Consider the following 23,023-nt stretch of genomic DNA (forward strand, 5'->3'; position numbering starts at 1 on the left):
TTTTATATGTTAATTTATTTTATTTTAAAAAAATTGGGCCCCTTGCCTTTTAGGCCGTTGAGATTTTCAAATACACTGTAAAGTAGTATCTGCCGTTTAATTTTAGTTAAAAAAACAAGGTAAATGAATCTAAAAATTTTGTGTCAGTATACACTTACTACACTGCTGATATGTAATTTCCCAGAAAAGAAAAACATTGAATTGAATAGAATTGAAGGTCAACCTTCCTCTTTTAATTCATTACTCAATCATCTTCAACACGTTTTCTACTCGTACAGGTACAAGTTTTAGTTTCTTAGTTTTCAATTCCAATTTTGCTGATCTTATTGCTAACATTTTCATTACTTCTTCCGTTTCAAAATAAGTCTTCCATTATTATTTGAATTTAATTTGGCTCTTTTTAAACAATTTAATCCAGATTTTTACAAATTTAGCTCATGTTAGGTTTATATTTTACAAAAATGAGAAAGTGAGTTACATACTCCATAAAAAGAGAATAAATATAATAAAAAATAAAAAATATTAATTTTTTATATTAAATTATTTAAATTAAAAAATATATTTTGATATTTAAACAAAATATAATAAAAAATAAATATTGCTCCAGTCTTTTTACTTTTTATTTTAATAATGACAGTAAAAAAAAATAGTTACAGTAGTAGCAGTGCTAAGAATGGTAGAAGTGAGCGATTTCAGCGAAAATAACGGTACTAATAGCTACTTATTGTTTTATTATATTAATTGAACTAAAATTAAAAAATAATTTTTAAATAATATTATAGATTTTTTATTTTTTATTTTCAAGAGGAGAATGACTCTTTTTTTTTTTAAAAAATATGATTAATTTGAGCCAAATTTATAAAGGTATAGGCTAAAAAGTCCATAAATTTAAAAACTGACTAAATTAAGTCCGTGTGACAAAGTTAGTGACCAAATTACACTTTATTCTTTAATTTTATTTATTCTAAATAAGCGTCCATTTTAAGAAATCAATAAAGCATAATGATGTTTTTACAATTCATTAGAAAATATCAAACTTTTATCCATCTAATGCCACATTTAATAACTTTACTAAATTATCCTTTTATGTTTGGAAATTAAAAGATAGTTTAGTAAAAGTATTATGTCATAGGCAAGAGTTGGGACAAATAATGGTGGATGTGGCATTACTCCATTCATTATGTAAAATATTAATAGAGTTAGAAAAGAAAATGAAATATAATAGAGAGAGATATAAAATTTAAAATAATTTAGAGTATGTAAATGGAAAAATATTTTAGTCAAATTAAGTTGTTTTCATTATAATAGATTTTATTTAATGAATTTTTTACTCAGCAGTTTTTATCGGTACTTATTATAAAATTTATAGAAAATACCGTTTCAGTACCTTTTTATTTCACAACAACCCCCAATATTTGTTTCCATTTATGTATTACGAATCATCATTTCATTCCCTTTTTATATGCCAATAGATCTGTTATCTATATATATATATATATATATATATATATATATATATATAATTAGGTTCCATAGAAAGCAATAATTACTATTTGTTCAGTATTTACACCGATTCAATCCTTTTAATCTAACATTCCATCTTTTTTATTTTTTTTGAAATGTTCAGTAGCAATAAGATTAATTTGGTCAGTTTCCTCGTAGTTTATCTATCCATTTAGTACATATATATATATACTATCTTGAATAGATTAAGAAACTTTTACTACAGTAAAAACACATAATACGTTATAGAGTCAAGAACTTATCACTATAAATTAAATATCAATAAATCTTAGCATATAAGGACATATATGAAAAGTAGTTGAAAAATATCCAAACTTTTCTTAATATGCAAAAATGTAATTCAAAAACCTTCCAAATTATAATTGTCTTTTTAGTATAGAAAGCAATCCTGCCTTATTATAAATTAATGATACCTCACTAATAAGATCACAAAGCAGAACTCAAATTTTCCTCTCTCTCAAATCTTAACATTAGCTAGAGAGAGAGAGCCATGGCAGTTCTAACAACTGTGTTAGTTATAGTGTTCTCTTTATTCTTTAAGGTTGCATATGACACCATCTCATGTTACTTATTAACCCCAAGACGCATCAAGAAAATTATGGAGAAGCAAGGAGTGCGTGGTCCTCAACCTCGGCCGCTTACGGGCAACATCTTAGACGTGACTGCTTTGGTCTCCCAATCCACTTCTAGAGACTGTGATTATGTCCACCATGACATAGTTTATCGTCTTTTGCCACATTTTGTTACCTGGTCTAAACAATATGGTATTCATAGATATCCATCTCTGGAGCTTTTTCATGAAAATTTCAAACCCTTTTTACCTATCTGTTGAGGTGTTTTTTGTTTTCTTCTGCCGATGGATTTCTTTTTCTCCTTTTTGTAGGGAAAAGATTCATATACTGGAATGGGATCGAACCGCGCATGTGCTTAACAGAGACTGAATTGATTAAAGAACTGCTGACAAAGTATAGTACTAAAGCTGGGAAATCATGGCTGCAACAGCAAGGATCAAAACATTTTATTGGTCGTGGCTTGTTAATGGCAAACGGTGATAACTGGTACCATCAACGCCATATTGTTGCTCCAGCATTCATGGGAGACAGGCTCAAGGTATATATTTATTAAAGAAGAGAAGAAAAGAGAAGGAACAGTTCTCTTTTTTTTTTCAGTTTAAATTTTCTTTTCCTTTTTTTTGTTTTAATAATATTATCGTTATTTGTTTGGTTATTGACAATGGTGGGTGCTGATGAATTGGTAAATCTTTTATTCTTTCTTGAAAAATAAAATTAAAAAAGAGCTATTCTGGCCACATGGTGGAATGCACTAAGAAGATGCTCCAATCACTGCAAAAAGCTGTGGAATCAGGGCAAACCGAGTTCGAGATTGGTGAATACATGACAAGACTCACTGCTGATATAATTTCAAGAACTGAATTTGATTGTAGCTACGAGAAAGGCAAGCAAATTTTCCATTTGTTGAATGTTCTTCAACGTCTCTGTGCTCAAGCAAGCAGGCACTTGTGCTTTCCCGGTAGCCGGTGAGCCTTTTTATATATTACAGAAATTTTATTTTATTTTATTTTTCTTTAAAAAGGATTTGTTCTTTAATTTTGATTCTGGATGTGATATAAGGGCCTTAATTTCCTTTTTTACACGGTTGGGTTTTAGTAGTTTTGGTTTTGCTCTTCCACCTTTGTTTGGATGGAGAAGCCAGAGAAAAGAAGGAAAAGTTATCCAATGATAAACAATTTTGGTTCCGATCTGTTTTTTTTTTTAATTAATTATACATCTTTATTCGGTTTTCAATTAAAAGAAAATTTTAAATTTAAATAAATGTTTTATTAAAAATATTATTTACAGTTCAGTTTTGCATTCATTACCCCCTCCCAAACAAAGCCTTAAGTTAGTTATTTTATACCTTGTAGTTGACTAGAGATTCCTTTTCTAACCATATGTAATAAATAAGTTCATATATTAAAAGAAATATTTTCTTTTTGGGTCTAAGATTTTCTAAGGTGAACCAATTTCAGACCTGTCTATTTAGTGCAATAGCAATAATAGTAAATAATTTTTTTGTTGCCCTTTTTTTTTTTTTTGCAGATTCTTTCCTAGTAAGTACAATAGAGAAATAAAATCACTGAAGATGGAGGTAGAAAGATTACTGATGGAGATCATACAGAGCAGGAAAGATTGTGTAGAGATTGGTAGGAGCAGTACTTATGGGAATGATTTACTTGGGATGCTGCTTAATGAGATGCAAAGTAAGAGAGAAAATGGGTTCAGTTTGAACCTACAATTGATAATGGATGAGTGCAAGACTTTCTTTTTTGCTGGACATGAAACTACTGCTCTCTTGCTCACATGGACTGTCATGCTTCTGGCTAGCAACCCTTCTTGGCAAGAAAAAGTTCGAGCAGAGGTTAATCAAGTCTGCAATGGTGAAACACCCTCCGTTGATCATCTTCCCAAACTCACCTTGGTAAGCAAGAACTCTGGTTTTTCTACTTTACTTCATTTTTCCTCCCTTTCTTGAAAGGAAGACTTGATTACACTTACTTTCTTTTTCTTTTTTCTTTTCTATTTTGGTCACCCTTAATTAAAAAAGAAAAAAAAGAATTAGCTATTGAATATTTCTAATTATATATAAAAAAAAAAAACCTAAACTCAGATTGCTAAATATACATTTCATTACTTTTTTTTTTTTTGACATTATGAAAATTTTGATGAAATTAAAATTTGGCATCTTTAGTTAGATGCAAGTCAATAAACATTAGAGTCATTTCCATAACGTTGTGGTTTCGAATTCGCAGCTAAAATAATCCCCCCAACCCCACGCCTTTCTTCTTCTTCTTCTTCTTCTTCTCTTTATTCTTTTTCTCCCCTTTAACTTTGGCTCTTCATACATAAATATATATAAATCGATCTGTCATGTTGCCCCTTTTGGTTGGCCAGCGTAAAGTTAATTTGATAATGAAAATTGCTTATAAGGACGTAGCGTCTTTTAAAAGAACAAAATTGACACGAATCTAATTACAAAGCCATATGTGCTTCATGCCTCTCCACTTCCAATTTGTTCTATGCTAAATCTTTGCTTTACAACTCAATGATTAATTATTTAACAGCTTAACTAGTTGCCCATCTTAATGATCAATCTAAATTATGCTCATAAAGTACAGTCAGAGTGCTTTCTCGTTGATTAAATATAACTAAGTACCAGCTTGACCTGGAATGGTCAAGAAAACTAAATCTGTTGGCATGATTTTTTTTTTCTTTTCCTAATTACCAAGCTAGCCTAAAGCTACCTAGTAATAACCATAGCTTAGCTTAATCTTTCTTTGCCTTGTCAAGGAGAGTACTAATTCTTAATGTTGAATTGTAAGAATGAGTTTCTCTTTTCTTCCAATCCTATAGTAAATGGTTTGTCTTTGATCAAACAAGAATGAAAAATTTAGTATAATGTACAAAAATTAGTTTAATGATAAAACCTGACTACAATGACAATTCTGTTTATTTTAAGCCCTCACAGATATTATCTTTTCTTACTCCAATTTGTTATGTAATCGACTGTCTGTCTATTTTTTGTATTTTTGCAGCTAAATATGGTAATAAATGAATCACTAAGATTATATCCTCCAGCAACTGTGCTACCAAGAATGGCTTTTGAAGACATTAAGCTAGGAGATCTTCACATTCCAAAGGGGCTATCAATATGGATTCCTGTTCTTGCAATTCATCATAGTGAAGAATTATGGGGGAAAGATGCAAATGAATTCAATCCTGATAGATTTGCATCAAAAACATTTGCTCCTGGAAGGCATTTCATTCCTTTTGCAGCTGGACCCAGGAATTGTATTGGCCAAACTTTTGCTATGATGGAAGCTAAAATCATATTGGCCATGTTGATTTCAAAGTTTAACTTCAACATTTCAGATAGTTATCGCCATGCTCCTGTTATTGTCTTGACAATAAAACCTAAGTATGGAGTTCAAGTTTGTCTCAGGCCTTTGAATAATCCATGAAAATTTTTTTGGAGAGAGAGAGAGAGAGAGCTTGCCTATTAGTGCTATGAGGAGTTTGAGTTGAGTTTTGATAAGGTGGTCAGAATTTTAAAAAAAATTTTGGTTGTATTTTAATCAAGAGATAGACATGGAATGATGCTTTAACATGTAAACAAAGGTGATAGTTATTAATAAAATGAAAGAAAAATAGACATTAATTTTTCTTTTTAATTAGTTTTATATATGTGTGTATAAATTTATAATATTTTGTTTCTGCAAGCTTGTTGCAATTAATTAATAGGCCATAAGATACTTAAGAGGTCAAAATCCTCATAACTTAATTTATTAGGGGTCATGGAAAAGCTAAGTGTTGTTCAGATAAGAGCAAGATGCTCATTAAAATGAATAAAGAAACTAAAGGTGTTGGGGAGGTAAAAATAGTTCTCTTTAATTAGTTTTGATGCTCATAACCCGATTATTCCGTCTCCTTTTTAATTAAAACTGCACTCTTTTATGAGCAGTGAAAATAGAGATGGCAACGGATAGGGCGTATAAATAGAATAATATTTGTATTTAAAAAACATATATTTAGTTGAAGTAATGATATAAATGATTATTGAATTTATACTTAATTTTATTTTAATTGTAATATTTTAATTTATTTCGTTTCAATTATTTAATTTTAATTTTATTTCAATTTAGTTACTTTATAAATGAAAAATTGACATATAGCAAAAATAACTAATAAAAAAGTAATTAAAAAAATGACAAGTCAATTTTTTATTTGTAAGGTGATATATTATAACCAAAATTAAATTAATAATTGATATAAAACATATTAAAATTTTATGACCAAAATAATTCTATATATAAAGTTGATCATTATATTATTATCGCATACCAATTTTATTGGAAAAACATATGGAGTAGCGCAGTAGAAGCTCTAAACATTTCACATCTCATAGAAATTGAGGTTATAAGTTGTAATTGAAGATTTAAATTGAGAAAATGAAATAATTTTTTCTTATAAACGTGAAGAACACAAAGAAAAAGACTACAACCAATGAAGAGCAGAATTTAATTCTTGATTGTTAATGATGTTTCTATTTTAAATAGAGATTCACAATTGTAAAATTCTCTAGATTATCTCATACAACCAATCTCAAGCAAAGCTGTTCAATCCTTGAAGATGAAGAACTCATTCTCCACTCTCAAGTTTTCTACTATGATAACTTTATTATGATAGTAAGTATGTCGATTATCTTTATTCTTCTTATGATAATTGGAGTAAGAAACTCTCTTATATATTGTTAAGGATTCATAATCCTTAAACACATTTATACAAACACATGTCATTAGAAAACTCTTTTGTGATGACACGAGTCAAGCTGCTTTCTTAACACATGTCATCTTAAAACCATTTTGGTGATGACATGTGTCAAGCTGCTTTCTTACATGTCATCATAAAACTATTTTATGATGACACGTGTCCAGATGTTTTCTCTATACATGTCATCATAAATCCTTTTATGATGACACGTGTCAAACTACTTTCATAACAGGTGTCATCAGAAAAATCTTTTGTGATGACACGTGTTAAGCTGTACAAATATATGTAATTACAAATTCTTTTGTGATGGTATGTATCAGGCTCCTTCAATATATAATACTTATATATTATACATTATCATCAGTTAGACATTTACGGACTTAACTTCAGAAGATGCTAGTGTTCCTACTCGAGGTACAAGTCAAGTCCATTGCTTGAGTTGATCGTAACGTATGTGACTTCCAGGTTTATTATTAATTGGCAACGGAAATTTAATATTAAACTCTTTAATATTAATTAAAATACTTTAATCAACTAAGGGAACAATTTAATAATTGTCCCTCAATTGTTCCCATAAATTATAAATGATATCTAGCAACATATTACAATTACTCAATTAATAATAAAGGCATTAATCATCCATGAACCTTTTATTTATGATTACCGTGTAACTAAATCCTTCCATTGAACAATATCTCGATCAAGTGAGGATCATGTAATAGTAAAATCCACTAACTTGATTCTATGACCAAATCCAAGATACATCTCGACTAAATATAATTAATGCGAAAACTCCTTTTTTATTAATCATAATTACCTCGGCCAAGGATTTCTTAGTCAAGATGTTATCAAATTGCATAGGATATTCTCCTTGTTTACTCAAGGCAATGGATTCCTTGTTGATGAACACCTACCTCCATGCATATGCAATTAGAGCCATTATCTACAAGTACCCATTCTAGGTATGAACGGATACCTAAAGCATAAGTAAATTCTAATTACATATTCATGAGATAACTCTATCACCTCAGGTATGAGGATTAGTTACACCATCATAACTTAATAATGAGTCAGTAACTTAAGTAAATCATCCATGTGATTCATTATTTCTTCAAGTCATGTTCAGTCCACTTGTCTCACAAATGACTCATAATGATTAACTTAGTAACTCATACTAAATGACATGACTCACCATCCTATATATATTAGTATCTCATATAAATTATAGGGTTAAACACATTATATTGGTCTTTCGGATTAAAAATGTCCAATATTTAATCTTACAACCAAGAACTATTTTATAATATTTATTCTAAAGATCATCCGTCACTTATATTCTTAAGTCCTAAGAATGGAGTCTTTAATAAATATTATTGGACTCATTCAATAATTATATTATTATAAAAATGAATCATGGACAACTGCCATTAATAAAAAGATATCTTCATTACATAATAATATCACAATGTATGAACCAAAAAGCAAAAATCAAATTGGCTTTTAGGACATACATCTAACAAATTCATATTTATATACATATATATTTAAATAATAAATATTAAATTATTCTCTATATATATAGAATTTCACGTAACTTATAAATAATCCATTATTCAAATAATTATTGAAACATAGAAAAATCTCTATGAAATGATACTATTAGGACTAAAATGTATCATCTTTTATAACAATAATGAATTATAGGTTACTTTATTGTTAACTTAGATATTTACTTAAGTTAAGAAGGATTATTATTTCTTAATTATTTGAATATAAATTTCTTTATCAAAATTTATGTAAAAATTATAATATAATCAAAAGTTGGTGCGCAGTTTGTAGAATTCAAATGTTATCATAAGCATATACATAAGAGTAGTAGATATATACAAATACTCTAAATAATGATATATAATGAACTTAATGAAAAAAAAAATAGAAATGATATTAGATGCAATTTAAATTACATAGATATATATAATATATATAGATTTCTAAATTTAAATATTCTAGAAGATAAGTGTTATAGAATCTTTCAAATATATAGAATGTAAGCTCTATAAATTTTACTTTATAATTTTCAAATTTTTCTTCTTTAACTTTGAAAGATGTAAAAAAAGATATGTATATTGCATGATGAGATGAGAATTGCATTAAGCTAGTAGACTAATGAGCATTCCTTTTAAAGTTAAAAAGATTTGCAATAATGGTGTTCAAATAAATTTTTCTACCATCTTTTTTTACTGAAATTTTTTTTCTACCATTCATTCTCTTATCACCCTATCACACAAATTCATGACTATTAGAATGAATAAATTGAGAAAAAATAGAAATTGTTTAAAACTTTATTATTATAAAACTAATTTTCTCCAAAAAATTATCTTATAATTTACTACTTTTAGACTTGAAGGAAAGATGTATTTCTTTTGTATTAACGAAATATCATATGTTTTTTTTAGCACTTTTAAATACACATTGCATTTTTCTCATTATTTATATTGTAAAAATAAACATAACTTTCTTATAAAATAAATACTTTTAAGTGATTTTACATATGATTAAATATTTTATGACTATTATGAATATTAGAACACATATTTTTTAATATTAATCAACTTTAAATTTTTTAAAAATATTAATGAACTCTATCATGCATTATTATATGTCATATTACTTATAAGATCATTATTTAGTGATAATTCAAGTTAAATACATGCAAAACTATATAAAAAGGGTAAAAACGTAATGTGTATCTAAAAGATGCTAAAACATAAAACTTATAGTACGCTTTTGACACAAAATATATTTATCCTTCGGTATAAAAGCGTCAAACCATATGGTAAATTTTCAAACTTTACCCTATTATTTTTTATGTATTTGATTAATTGGAAGTAGGGACGGTTGTTTCTGGACTACTATAAATCTCTTGTATCAAGCTCTCTATCCCTTAATCTTCCTGCATCTGTGTTGTGTGTTTTAATTTGTGATTTGAATTCACCAATTCAATCCCTTTTCTTGGAGGAGAACAAAAGAACTTGAGTATATTAAAATTTTAAGTACATTATTACTAACTTATAACCTTATTTAATTAAAATAAGTTAAAATGTGCTTTTAGAGTCGAGACATGTAATTTCTTGGGCTTTTTGGTGCAACAATGATTATTGAGGCAGAAGCTCTATAGAATAATTCAAAGATTTTTAATCAGGTGGGTTTATTTCTAAATTGACAAGTAAAATCAGAGAGTTTTTGAATCTTCTTAAGCTGAACAACTAGAAGAATTCAAGTAGGAGGAACATCCTCAAAAGGCTTTGATAAAATTAAGAAGTATTTGACAAGACCTCCATTATTAATGCCTCCAAAAGATGGATTTCCGTTTAAGTTATACTTATCGGCCATAAGTGAGTCTATAGATTGCTTGTTGGCATAAAATACCTCTGTAAGCCATGAGTAGGCCATTTATTCCTTAAGTAGGATTCAACATCAGTAAAAATCTAACATTGTCCAATTCAGAAAATGTGGCTTGCTCTTTATTTTGCACGTACCAAGGCATTATCTCCTCAAGTCAAAGTTTATATGGTGCCCTAGATAGATCTTGTGAAGTATATTTTGATAAGCCTTTGATTACTGATATAATAGGTAAATGTTCTCTAGCTTTAACTGAATATCATTGATATACTTTCCTAAATAATCTGTGAAAGGCTAGACATATGTAACTTTTTGGCCGACCATCCTTCTCTAGAAGTGCATGGAAGTGAGAGAACAAGAATTACCGGTAAAACAAAATGGAAACTCAAATCTCAATTTTAAAATTTGACAGATCAAGCACTAAGAGGTTGGTAGGAGTGGCAATTATAATTACATACAACTGAAGCAAAAATAGTACTATCATTTAACCTAGCTTTGGAATGCCCGAATAACCAAGTGAAGTATGAAGCTCTTGTGATTGGATTAAAGATCTTATGGATTTCAGAGCAAAAGAAGTTTAGGTAATTAGGGACTCTTAGTTAGTTATCAAATGATTATCAAGGAAGTATAAATTTAGCAGTTTATCATTGGCTCCTTATTATGCTGTTTAAATAATTGAATCTTTTTAGGATATGTCTTTTTTAGATGTGCCTAAGGAGATTAATTGGGAGATAGATGAATTGGCCTAAATACCCTGTAGGATTAAAATGAGTAAGGAGCTTACACACAAATCAGTTATAGTAGAAAAGAGAATACATCCATCAATTGGTAAGAGAGGAATTAATGTTGATTTTTTTAATTTTGATACAGAAATTATGGATGATTGAAGAAATAATTTGAATAACACCTTACAAAGTGAAGATACAAGCTCAAAGCTTTCATCTCCTGAAAGGAGAATTATACAAGAAAAGTTTAACCGTTTTATCTTTGATATGACTTAGATTTCTGAATGCCACAGTTATCACGAAACAAGTCTATAATGGTGTTTGAAGGACACATCAGGCTAGCATCAAGACAAAGTGCCTAAGTAGAATACAAGGCTACTTTTAGCAGACCATCATAAAAGACTGCATTAACCATGTTAAAAAGGATGCCATTAATGTCAAAAATATGGAATGTAACACCCGGAATTTTTTTTTAATATATATTTAATAGTGAGTTTTTATTTAAGTTAATTTTAGCTTTATTTTTATTCAAGTAAACTATTTGAGAAATGATTATATTTTGGTTATTCAAATTTTCCCAAATGCATATTTATATAAATAAAATTATATATTGAAAAATTATGATAGAAATTGTAAGGGATGTTTTTATAAAAGAATTTTGAGAAAATTGGTATTATAATTGATTAGTAGTATTAAATTTTGAGTTGGAAATTGATTATTTAATTTAATTGTGTGTAGGATTTAATTGGAGGATTATTTTGGAATAAGGATTAAAAGTATAATGTTATTTTTATGGGGTTTTAATGGAAATTTGTGAGTTTGGTATTTTCGTAAATAAATATGTCGGTCAGGGGTATTTTTGTAATTGTGTATTTTCAATAATTCGGTTTTGGCCCAAATTAAATAGTTAAGGGCTTAATTGAAAGGCTAAAAAGAAGTTTGGGGGTCAAATTGGAATTCTGTAGGATGAAATTGTAAGTAATTAAGAAAGTTGAGGGACTAAATTGTAATAAAGAAAAGTTCAGGGGTCAAATGTCGATATTGAAGGGAAAGAAATCGGGGAAGAAGAAGGGAGGAAGAGAGATGTCGAGGGAGAGAGAGAGCGCGGAGGAAGGAGGCTGGGCCGTCTGTCCGGGCGCGGGTCACGGCCGGCAATGGCAGCCTCGCGAGGAGGAAGATGGCCGAAGCTTCCTTGCCGCCGCAGCGTTTTCCGGCCGTCGGTGGTTGCCGATCTGTGCCGATCGACTCCTCTCGGCCCTCGGCTTTGTTTTGGCCGGTGTCGGCGGTGGTGGCCGGAAGCGGAAGATCCGTGGAGAGAAAATGGTGGCGGCTGGCGTTTTTGGGCTTTCCGGCGAGCTCCGGCGGAGGATGGATGATCGGAGGATGTATCCCGACTCTCCTCATCTCAAGCTTCGCGATGGCACTGGTTTCGTGGCGAACGGGCTTCGTTGGCAAATCGACGGTCGAGATCGTCCGCAAATCTCTCCGGATGATCGGGTGTCAGATCGGAAAATCGGAAGCAGGGATCATCATCAGCGCGTCGTTGTGAGTCCGATGGTGTGTTCGGATCGTCGATCGGACTCCGGCGGCTGGAGGCGAGTCGACCGAGCGATCGAGCGTCTCGGTAATATTTCTTTGGCCCGTTAATTTTGAAATTCTTGGTTTAATTGTGTCTAATGGTTTATATTGAGTATTTGATGATTTTTGTGAGTAAAAAATAATTGTCTGTCAGTTTGCCTGCCTCGTATTTTGTGCTGTGTGGCGGAGTCGAGAAATAGTGAAGTTTGGGGACCCGACTCCTATTGTTTGAATCGTTAAGTATTTGAAGTGTTCTTCTGGCAGGTCCTGGACCCGTTTTTACGGGGGGTAATGTTCGTGTTGTAGAGGAGGTTCTGCCGGATTTTCGATAGAATTCTCCCGAGTCGAGATTCTTAGAGAGTCAGTCCTAGGAGTCTAGACCTAGGATTAATGATGGATTGTCTCAGCGTATTGATAAATTATTTTCCGTGATTAGATGATCTGTCTGTCCGGCTCGCTCCAACCGAGGCACCGGAGCAGAGCTAGGAGGTCGCCCAATCCTGTGAGTTAAAGTCATTTAATCATTGCACTATTGCTAAGTCTGATTTTAATATGCTATTTTGGAAGTTTATGTTTAACATGGTTACTAATATCTCAACGTAATTAATTTTACTGGATTATTAATTATTGAAGATAATATGAGTATTATTATAGTAATGTTATAATAATTCCAAATATCATCGATTTTCCACCGAACATGTTTTACTCTTAATTGTTAATCATTAATTTGATATGGTTGAATGACTTCATTATACAATATTTATTAAATGGATGATTGTGTCTTGGGAAACGTGGCTTGTAGAACATGCCGCCTGATGGGTTACATCAGGACCGCGTGCGCACCGGTAATGATCATGGATATAAGGTTATTATGGATTTGTCTGCCCTGATCGAGCTTGCTCTCTGGGCTGAGTTCAGTTGCTTGCCGGAGTTAAGGTCCCTGATCGAGCGATGCTCTCTGGGCGCCGGCTTATTTGGAATTCAAGTGTTCAGGCTGGAGGTAAGGACCCTGATCGAGCTTGCTCTCTGGGCGCCAGACCTGTTGGATTAAGAGAGCCGAAAGGCTACTAGAATTTGGGGTTAGGGTTCTATTGAGCCACTCGTCCCGTAAAAGTAAAAATATATTTTTATTTCATTTATTTATTTATTATGGTATGATTATAATATGGATTGTATTTACGTGCATGGTTGATATTTTGATTCGAATGATTAATATTTTATGTGAAGGAAATAGTAGGGTACGATTACAGTATGGTTTGATATACTGATTTGAATAATCTATGTTTTCTGAGAAGAAGCAATAGTCCCTAGATTATTTGATTTTAACTCACTCTAGACCGAGTCTCCATTTATGTTTTTTCGGATTCGTGATCATAGTTCTCCGCGACTCTTATTCAAGAACTGACTCCTTCATCATCGGGTGATGTATTTGATTAAGTATGTAAATTGGTAAATCTTAGATTCTCCGCAGTAGTAATAGTAAATGTATCAGTTGTAAATTTTCTGAGCTTCAGGTCTCGCCTAGTTTTTCTGGCAGACCGAAGTATTTATGTAGAATGCAGCTATTAAGATAATTTATGGTTTTAATAATATTAATTTGAGTTGAGATTTGTTTAAATCAGTGAGTGTCAGGCTTACTACGGGTTTCGGTGGCCTTAAGCCTACCCATTCCCTAGTGCCGGTCACGGGCCCACGGGTGGGGTCGTGACATGGAAACTCCGAAGAGTGCCAACATCTAAACTTTCCATCATAAGCCTTTAGCCATTTAGGATTGGCCATTGATCTAATAGGCAAAATCAATCATGCTCACCTAAGGATCATAACTTTATCTTAATGGCTATTAACTGCTTTAACAGGTGGGTAGAAGTTATTTCCCCAAAGAAAGTAAAGTAGAAGGATATCACACAGTTCATCAAAGAGTACATCTAGAAAAAACCAAGGAACTATGTTTATTGTTAATGACATGAAGGAATTTTCAAAAGATTGTGGGATCAAGCTTCTTAAATCTACTCCTTATTCCAAGCTAATGGTCAACCAAAGGCTTCAAGAAAATCCTTATTAGGAATTTAGAGAAAATGGTTAAAGATAATGGCAAAGAAAATTCCCTAAAACCTTATAGGCCATCAAACATCCAAGAAAAATTCTACTAGTATAAGTCCATGTGATTTAATAAATAACCATAATGCAATATTACCAATAGAAATAGTGGTCCTTTTATTAAGAGTAGTAAAGCAAAATAGTTTTAAACTTATAAAATATAGTAAAGCTGTTAATAATTTTATTATTCAGAAAAATAGAATATCTAGACTGTACAATGAAAAAGAAAAAAATAGTTGCTTGATGAAGGTATATTCATTTGAAAGAAGGTATTGTACATAAGAATGGGAGCTATGGGACTTAGGAAATGGCCTCATAATTGAGAGTCCTTTTAAGATTTACAAGGCTTTTAAAGGAGAATGTATATTGGTTATCTATCCTAGATGGAGAATATTGTGGAAGGTATATCGATCTAAAGAAGTGTTTTCCTGCAATATGGGAAATGATGGAAAAAAAGGTGAAGTATATTATACAACAAAGGAAGAGGAGATCCTAAAATTATGCTTTCTAATACTTCTTGGATCTATACAAGGCCAAAATAAATGGTCATGTTTCTCTAGTTCAATTTCTTTTATTTATGTTTACTTTCCTATAAGTTGGCTCTAAAGCCACTATTTCAAAATCAATGGAAATAAGTCTCATGGCCATATTTTAGTTTTGTTTTTCAACCCTTATTAAATAATAGAACTAGTAATTGATATAATAGTGATGAGACAAAACATAATTATGGCTACATGGTGCAAAAATGTTTGTAAGTATTGGCATGCAAGTGTAAGAGTGCGTGCAGATGGATGAGTAGTTGCATGATGCAAAAAATACAGATGTGGTGCATTTAGTATGTCTTCAGTGATAGGTGGTATGGCCACATAAAACTTATTATAGGCTTAAAGCTACTGCGTACAGTAAAATTTAGATAAAGAAAATGCACACAAGACGAAAAGGAGCCATAGAATGAATCAAGTAAAGTTTGAATGTAATAAAAGAGTGACCAACACTCATGGTCATTACCAAAATCCATAAAAAATAGCGAGAATGGCAATCTAAAGATAACTAAATCATACCTACAACTATAAATCTAGATGACCAGTAAAAATAGCGTTGAGCTTACTCCATCTTTTTAAAAAAAGAGTCGTTAGTATTTGAGTTACCTTAAGTTCTTTGTTACAAGCCTACATTGACTGATGATTAGCCTTCAACTTCATACCTTCAACAGCTACTTTAAATGAAGTATCATTATACTCACCCTTAGGCCTCTTACTTTCTATAAGAAGCTCAACAAATCTTGCCTTCTTAGTAGCCACTTAAGCCTTGAGATTTTAAAGATTACTATAGGGTTGTTGGTAAACCTCGAAAAGTTTCTTCTAAGAACCTTATGCCTTGTCAGCTAGTTGTACTCAAATAACCAAGATTATCCTTCATTTTTTAAAAGATAAAACCTTATAGGAAAGGCTAGCAATGCTAGTAATGGCATTCTTGATTATGGAACATAAAAGTGACCTCCAAGGTAATGTTATAGATTAGAGATAGTCTTTTGAAGAGGCAGTAATGGCTCAAAGAGTGGAAAGAGAAGACTAGATCATTGTTATTGAGCATCATTAAGACTTAGCAAACCAAGACTTAAAAGATATAAAGGTTAATTTTTGTAGGCTTCATAGTTACTTCAAAAGTTAGAGAGGAAATAGAGCTTAGTCAGAAGATGCTCTAATGGGAAAACCAAAGTCAAAACCTAATAGAATATGTATTGACACCAATAGGAGCTAGACACGTGTAAAGCTAATGTAATATTTTTTGTGTATATAGTAAACATTGTAAGAAAATATATTTTAGATATCAATAATATTCTTTCTTCTCTTGAATTTTAACATGGTATCAAAGCTATATTTTTCCCTTATGTTCTTCCTTTTCCTTTAGGGTTTCGATCCCTACCCAAACCAGTGGATCTTTCCCACTGATGTTCGACGGCGACGACTGATTCCTTGGGTGTCTCTCACTTTGGTTCGCTTTGAAAATAAACAAAGATGGTGCGCACAGTTGGTTTCGTTGGCAATGCTTGAAATGGTGCCTCAGTGTGGCTGCCGTTTTGTTTCTTGTTTCAAGAATATTGATGTGCGACTTGGAGTTGGCATATATGTTTTTTGTCGAACAGTTGGTGAGCAGCTGGTGAGCAGCTAGTGAGCAGGACGAACAGTTGGTGAGTTGGGAATTTTATCAAACAGTTGGTAAGCAGGATGAAATTTTGATTTTGTTTAAATTCTACTGGTTGGTTGGGTGCCTACTGTACTATTGCAAGTTTTTTGTATTAGCTAGGTCATGAATTATTATTATTTTTTCTGGGTTCACTTTACTGACTGCACAAGCTCCATCACTGAATGTTGTCGCTAAGAGCTCATCTGCTAAAACATTGTGGATGCTGGTAAGACAGATGGCTTACAGAATAGCAGTGGGAGCACCGACAATGGCCAGATCTTTGCTCACTCTTTGGTAGGTAGTCGTTAGTGCTGGTATGCTAGTGTGGTTTTCTTTTCCTTTAGCTATTATGACAACTATAGCTATTACGGTAGTTGTTGTTTTTTTAGACAATTTTGGGGTTGGCTTCCTGAAGCCTTTTGAGTTCCGAAAGAAGCGTTTGTTACAGGGGTTCATTCTAGTCTTTTTTCAGTGGGCAATGATCTAGATCCATGATCAATTGTTAGAGCAGCTAGTATACTCCACCACCATCTCTTCAATGGCTATTGAAGATTTTAATTCTACACAAACCTTTAAAATCGCTGATCAGAATAGTGAATACTACATCCACCCAAATGAAAATCCAGCTCTCATGTTAACCTCCTCTCAATTAACTAGCAACAACTATCATAGCTAGGCACGATCTATGAAGATGTCTTTGATTTTAAAGAATAAATTTTGATTTGTTAATGGTTCAATTAAGGTTCCCAGGGAAGAAGATCCTTCTTACAACGCTTGGTTGAAATGCAATAACCTTGTGCTTTCTTGGTTACAGAGGTCCTTTAATACAGAAATTGGGTAAAGTGTAATATGGCTAGACTATGCATACGATCTTTGGGCAGACCTATATGATCGCTTTTCACAAGGGAACCTTATAAGGATTTATGATCTTCGGCAGGAATTCTTCTCTCTGCAACAAGGTAACCTTTTTGTTACTGCTTACCATACCCACTTGAAGATCTTATCGGATGAGATATGTAATTTGAGACCTCTACATGCTTGTAAATGTTCTACTAATAAGTATAGAAAACAAGATTTTATTCTAAAGTTTCTTAAAGGGTTAAATGAGAACTTTTCTATCCAAAGGTCTCAGATTCTTATGATGAAACCAATGCCCCCTGTAAATGAAATCTTTGCTATTATGATTCAACATGAAAGGTCTTTGAGTGCTGCTATAGTTTCTTGTGATTCAAATATATTACTTGCTGGGAGATTCAATATGAATACTGGAAGTAGTGCAACCGGTTTTAACCTTGGATATAATCAACACTTGAAGAATATGAATAGTTTTAGGTCAAAGATGGGAAACTAACAACTCAACCTTAGTAATAGTCAAAAGAGATTTTTTTGCAATTCTGAAATTTTTCCAAATAATGGGGCCAAGAAGCCTACCTGTACTTTCTATGGACTGTATGGGCATCCTGTTGATAAGTGTTACAAAAAGAATGGATTCCCACAGGGATACAAGGGAACAAGCAAGAATTTTTAGAGTTCTACAAACCAGGTTGCATCTTTTCCTTCTGACCAGTCATAATTTTTCAACTACTGAATAATTGGCATATCAAATGAATTATGACAATCATAACTCTTTTAACAAATCTGGTAATGATGGTCCTATTACTTTTACAAGGGATCAGTATAATAGTCTGATGTCAATGATTCAAGAAAAGGCAGTTGATTCTCAGAATGCAGCCACCTCTCAGATCAATGTTTTATCCTCTGTCTTCGATCCTATTGCTGACAAATATGTGAAGTTGCCTAATAATGAATTAGTTCAGGTTACACGTATAGGCACTGCAGAATTATCACCCTATTTGATTCTTCATAGGGTTTTTTACATACCAAATTTTGCTTTTAATCTCATCTCCACTTCGCAGTTAACCAAAAACAACCTTTATTCTCTCATTTTTTCTTCCAACTTTTGTTATATTCAGGACATGAAACTTTGGAAGATGACTGGTATAGCTAAGCAAGTGAATGGATTGTATAAGCTTTTACAACAAGAAGATAGTGAGAAGTTTTTAAATTCATTTCTCATTAGTTGTAATGTCATTGCTTTTACTCTGTGGCATAAAAGACTAGGCCACCCTTCTAAACAAGTAATGAAATCTCTTGATCAGCTTCATAATATTGTGATTAATGATAATTGCTTTGAATGTGAAGTTTGTCATTTGGCTAAACAAAAAAGGCCCACTTTTCCTGTTAGCAATTCTTTTTCTATTTCAATTTTTGATCTTGTTCATTTAGACATTTTGGGACCTTTTCCTGTCAAAAGCATATATGGTCATTCATACTTTTTAACCATAGTTGATGACAAGAGCAGATTCCTATGGATTTATTATGTGAAGCTTAAGTCGGAAGCTAGACATTTAATCATTGATTTTTACCATCTTGTTGAAACTCAGTTCTCAGTCAAGATTAAATGCTTTAGAATTGATAACGGCAAAGAATTTGAAATGACCGATTTTTACAAATCAAAAGGGATTGTTCACTAAACTTCTTGCACCTATACACCTCAACAAAATAATATTATTCAGAGAAAACACCAGCATATTCTCTATGTTGCACAGAGTTTAATGATTCAAGCCAATCTCCCTCTTTGTTTTTGGATTGATTGTGTCCTGCATGCTACTTTTTTAATTAACAGGACCCCAACACCAGTTTTAAACTAGTCAACTCCTTTTGAGATCCTTTTTAAGGTTAAACTTTCTTATGATCAGCTCAAAGTCTTTAGTTGTTTAGCATTTGCTTTTGTTTTACCTCATCCTACGACAAAAATGCATCCTAGAGCAATCAAGTGTGTTTTCAATGGTTTTCTTAAAAACACTAAAGTTTACAGAGTATACAATTTAGAGGATAAAGCATTTTTGTTTCTAGAGATGTAATGTTTACAGAAAACAGGTTCCCATTTAAAGAGATTTTTGCTACAATACCATCCAATAATGTTCTTATTCCTGTTTATCAAAATGAAAGTTCACTTGAAGATTTCGAAAGGGCAAATTCATACACAGTTGATCCACTCCATTCATCTACTGTTGAAATATAGTCTCCTCCAATTAATTCAGGTACTATTTCTCAACCCTCTCCCGGACCTACTAGAAATATTCACCTACCATCAAAATTTCATGATTTTGAAGTTTCTTTGCCCAAACCTAGAACCATACCACATCATATTTCTCAAGTTCTATCTTATGAAAAGATCTCACCTCAGTACCAGTCCTATATATGTAATACAACAATATTACCTGAACCAAAACATTATAATCAAGCAATCTCACATACTTGTTGGAAACGAGCAATGGCTGAAGAAATAACTGCTTTAGAAGAAAGTAATACCGGGAATTAGTTCCTTTACCCAAGAGCAAACCGACTATTGGTTGTAAATGGGTGTATAAAACAAAGCTTAAAGCTGATAGAATTCTAGAAAGATACAAAGCAAGGCTTGTGGCTAAGGGATACACTCAAAGGTCTGGAATTGACTTTCTCGATACGTATAGTCCTGTAGCAAAGATTACCACAATCAGAACTCTTATGGCCATAGCTGCTGCAAAGGACTAGAACCTTTGTCAGCTTGATATCAACAATGCCTTTTGCATGGTGACTTACAAGAGGAGATCTACATGGATTTGCCCCCTAGTTTTCAACCTACGCTGACCAATATGGTTTACAAACTAAAGAAGAGCTTGTATGGATTGAAACAAGCAAGCAGACAATGGAATGAAGAGCTAACTATTGCATTACATACTCAGAAGTTTAAACAGGCTCCATCAGACTCCTCTCTCTTTACCAAAGGTACTGGATCAAATTTCATTGCTTCAGCTATTTATGTGGATGACATTGTCTTAGCAAGTTCAGAAATGACAAAAATTGTAAAGATAAAAGGATTCCTTCATGATACTTTCCAAATTAAGAATCTTGGAGAACTAAAATCTTTTTTTGGATTAGAGGTTGCCAGGTCCAAAATTGGTATTAATCTATGCCAGAGAAAATACACTTTAGACCTTTTGCAAGAGATTGATTTTCTCGGAGCAAAACCAATACTGACACCGATAACATCCACTGAGAAATTATCTAGAATAGGGGGGTAGGTTCTCAAATAAATTACAGCATACAGAAGTCTAGTTGTCAAGCTGTTGTACCTAACCCATACTAGGCCTAACATATCATATGCAGTACAACAGTTATCTCAGTTCCTTCAAGACCCTATAGATATTCATTTGACCTCAGCTCATAAATTTCCCCGATATTTGAAAAGGACTCCAAGATAGGGCTTATTTTTTCGAGCAACAGGTGATCTCTGGCTTAAAGCTTTCAGTGATTCTGATTGGGCTTCATGCCCTGATTCCCGAAAGTGCATCACTAAGTTCTGTGTTTTTCTCGGTTAACATTGATCTCATGGAAGTCGAAGAAATAACAAATAGTCTCACGTTCTTCAAGTGAAGCAGAATATAGAGCTATAGCTGCAGTGACATGTGAGATACAATGGCTTCACTTTCTCCTTCAGGATTTGCAGCTCCCCTTTTCTCCAGCAAATACGTATTGTGACAACTTGTCTGCCATTAGAATTGCCGAGAATCCCGTATATCGTGCGAGGACCAAGCATATAGAAATTTATTGCCACCTCATCCGAGAGAAAATTCAACGTGGAATCATCAATCTTATGCCAGTCCCTTCATCAAAAAAATTGTTGATTTCTTTACAAAACCTCTTCCTACAACTCTGTTTCAAGCTTTCATTTTTAAGTTGGGCATCTAGAATCTGTATGCTACAACTTGAGGGGGCTTAATAGAATATGTATTAACACCAATAGGAGCTAGACACGTGTAAGGCTAGTGTAATATTTTTTTTTGTGTATATAGTAAACATTGTAAGAAAATATGTTTTAGATATCAATAATATTCTTTCTTCTCTCAAATTTTGACAAAACCAGAGAAAAGATCAGCACACTCAGACATAAAATAATATAGGAAAAGAGGTTAGAGAATATAAAGAAGGACTAGAAATTATAGCCTTGAAAGGTAAAAATACCTCAAGAAATACAAATGGAGGAGAAAGAAGTGTCAATAACTTTAGAAAGTGCCATTGTTGGATGGATAAGAAGGAGGGTTCAGATCCATGACAAGATGATCAATTAAAGTTTCATCATCATCATCATCATTATGAAGGGATAAGAAAGTGTTATCCTGGACAAAACAATAGGGATAGTTCTCTAAAAGAAGAAAACAAATAAATTATAAAGATTTGGCTAACTAGGCTAGATCAATTTAGCATTAATACCTTATTTGGAGAGTCAAAAACTTTATTGATTATTGATTCAAAGAAGTATACAATGTTCTTAAAGTCTGAATGAAAGTGCTTTTCTACTGAAGCTTCCCTAACCTTATCATACATCTCGAGAAATAGATAGGGTATTACTCGCTTCTTAAAAGACTTAGATTTGGAATCTTCAATCTTTTTAATAGCATCACTTAAATTAGTAGCTGGTTTGCTAGACAAAGACTTTGTTTTACCACTTCTTTTAGAAGTAATAGTAATCTTCTATATCTCCTTAGGTTTGGCGATATAGGAAGAGGAATCTAATAAAATATAAATTTAAAGTTAGCAAAGAAACACACAAATTAAAGCACACAAAGAAAGTGAGAGGAAGATACTACCAAGCATATTTTCAAGAGTCTGAAAACCCATATAAGCATAAAGGATAGACCACCAAGTTTCAAGAAGCAAAGATCATAGGTCGAATTATCTTAATGATGGAGCAGGATAAATATTAACATCTTTGAACTAAACTCTCCATCAACTCCAAAGTGACAGCCTTGCCCTCAAGGGTAGTTAAAGCAGTATCACTTAGTTAAGACCTAACCATTGGGTCCATAAACATGAAATATATTTGAAAAATCTAGAAAGAGTAGAAAACAGAACATTGGTGAACCACAAAGAACCACCAATCACAAACAATGGACTAGTGAATAAGATTAGCAAGGTAAATAACAATATAATGAAACTACAAGGAATTTATAATGTGATACTTTGAGGACTATATATCAAGTTGATCCACATGCATGTCTTTTAAAGAGTAGAAGAAGGTGAGGATCTCTAGAGAGCTTATGCAATAATACAAGTCACTAACTAAACACTATGAAAGCT

General features: G+C 32.3%; 1 protein-coding gene across 1 annotated transcript; it reads left to right on the forward strand.

Annotated features, from left to right (window-relative positions):
* The first annotated feature begins 1,921 nt into the window (after positions 1–1,921).
* Positions 1,922–5,755, forward strand: LOC8261176 (cytokinin hydroxylase). Its single transcript, XM_025156926.2, has 5 exons — positions 1,922–2,288; positions 2,408–2,634; positions 2,820–3,061; positions 3,624–4,002; positions 5,117–5,755. Exons 1-5 carry the CDS (start codon positions 2,015–2,017, stop codon positions 5,540–5,542), a joined length of 1,548 nt encoding a protein of 515 aa, XP_025012694.1. The 5' UTR covers positions 1,922–2,014; the 3' UTR covers positions 5,543–5,755.
* Positions 5,756–23,023: the final 17,268 nt, after the last annotated feature.

The sequence above is a fragment of the Ricinus communis genome, chromosome 5 (genome assembly GCF_019578655.1).
Source record: "Ricinus communis isolate WT05 ecotype wild-type chromosome 5, ASM1957865v1, whole genome shotgun sequence".
Lineage (NCBI taxonomy): Eukaryota > Viridiplantae > Streptophyta > Magnoliopsida > Malpighiales > Euphorbiaceae > Ricinus > Ricinus communis.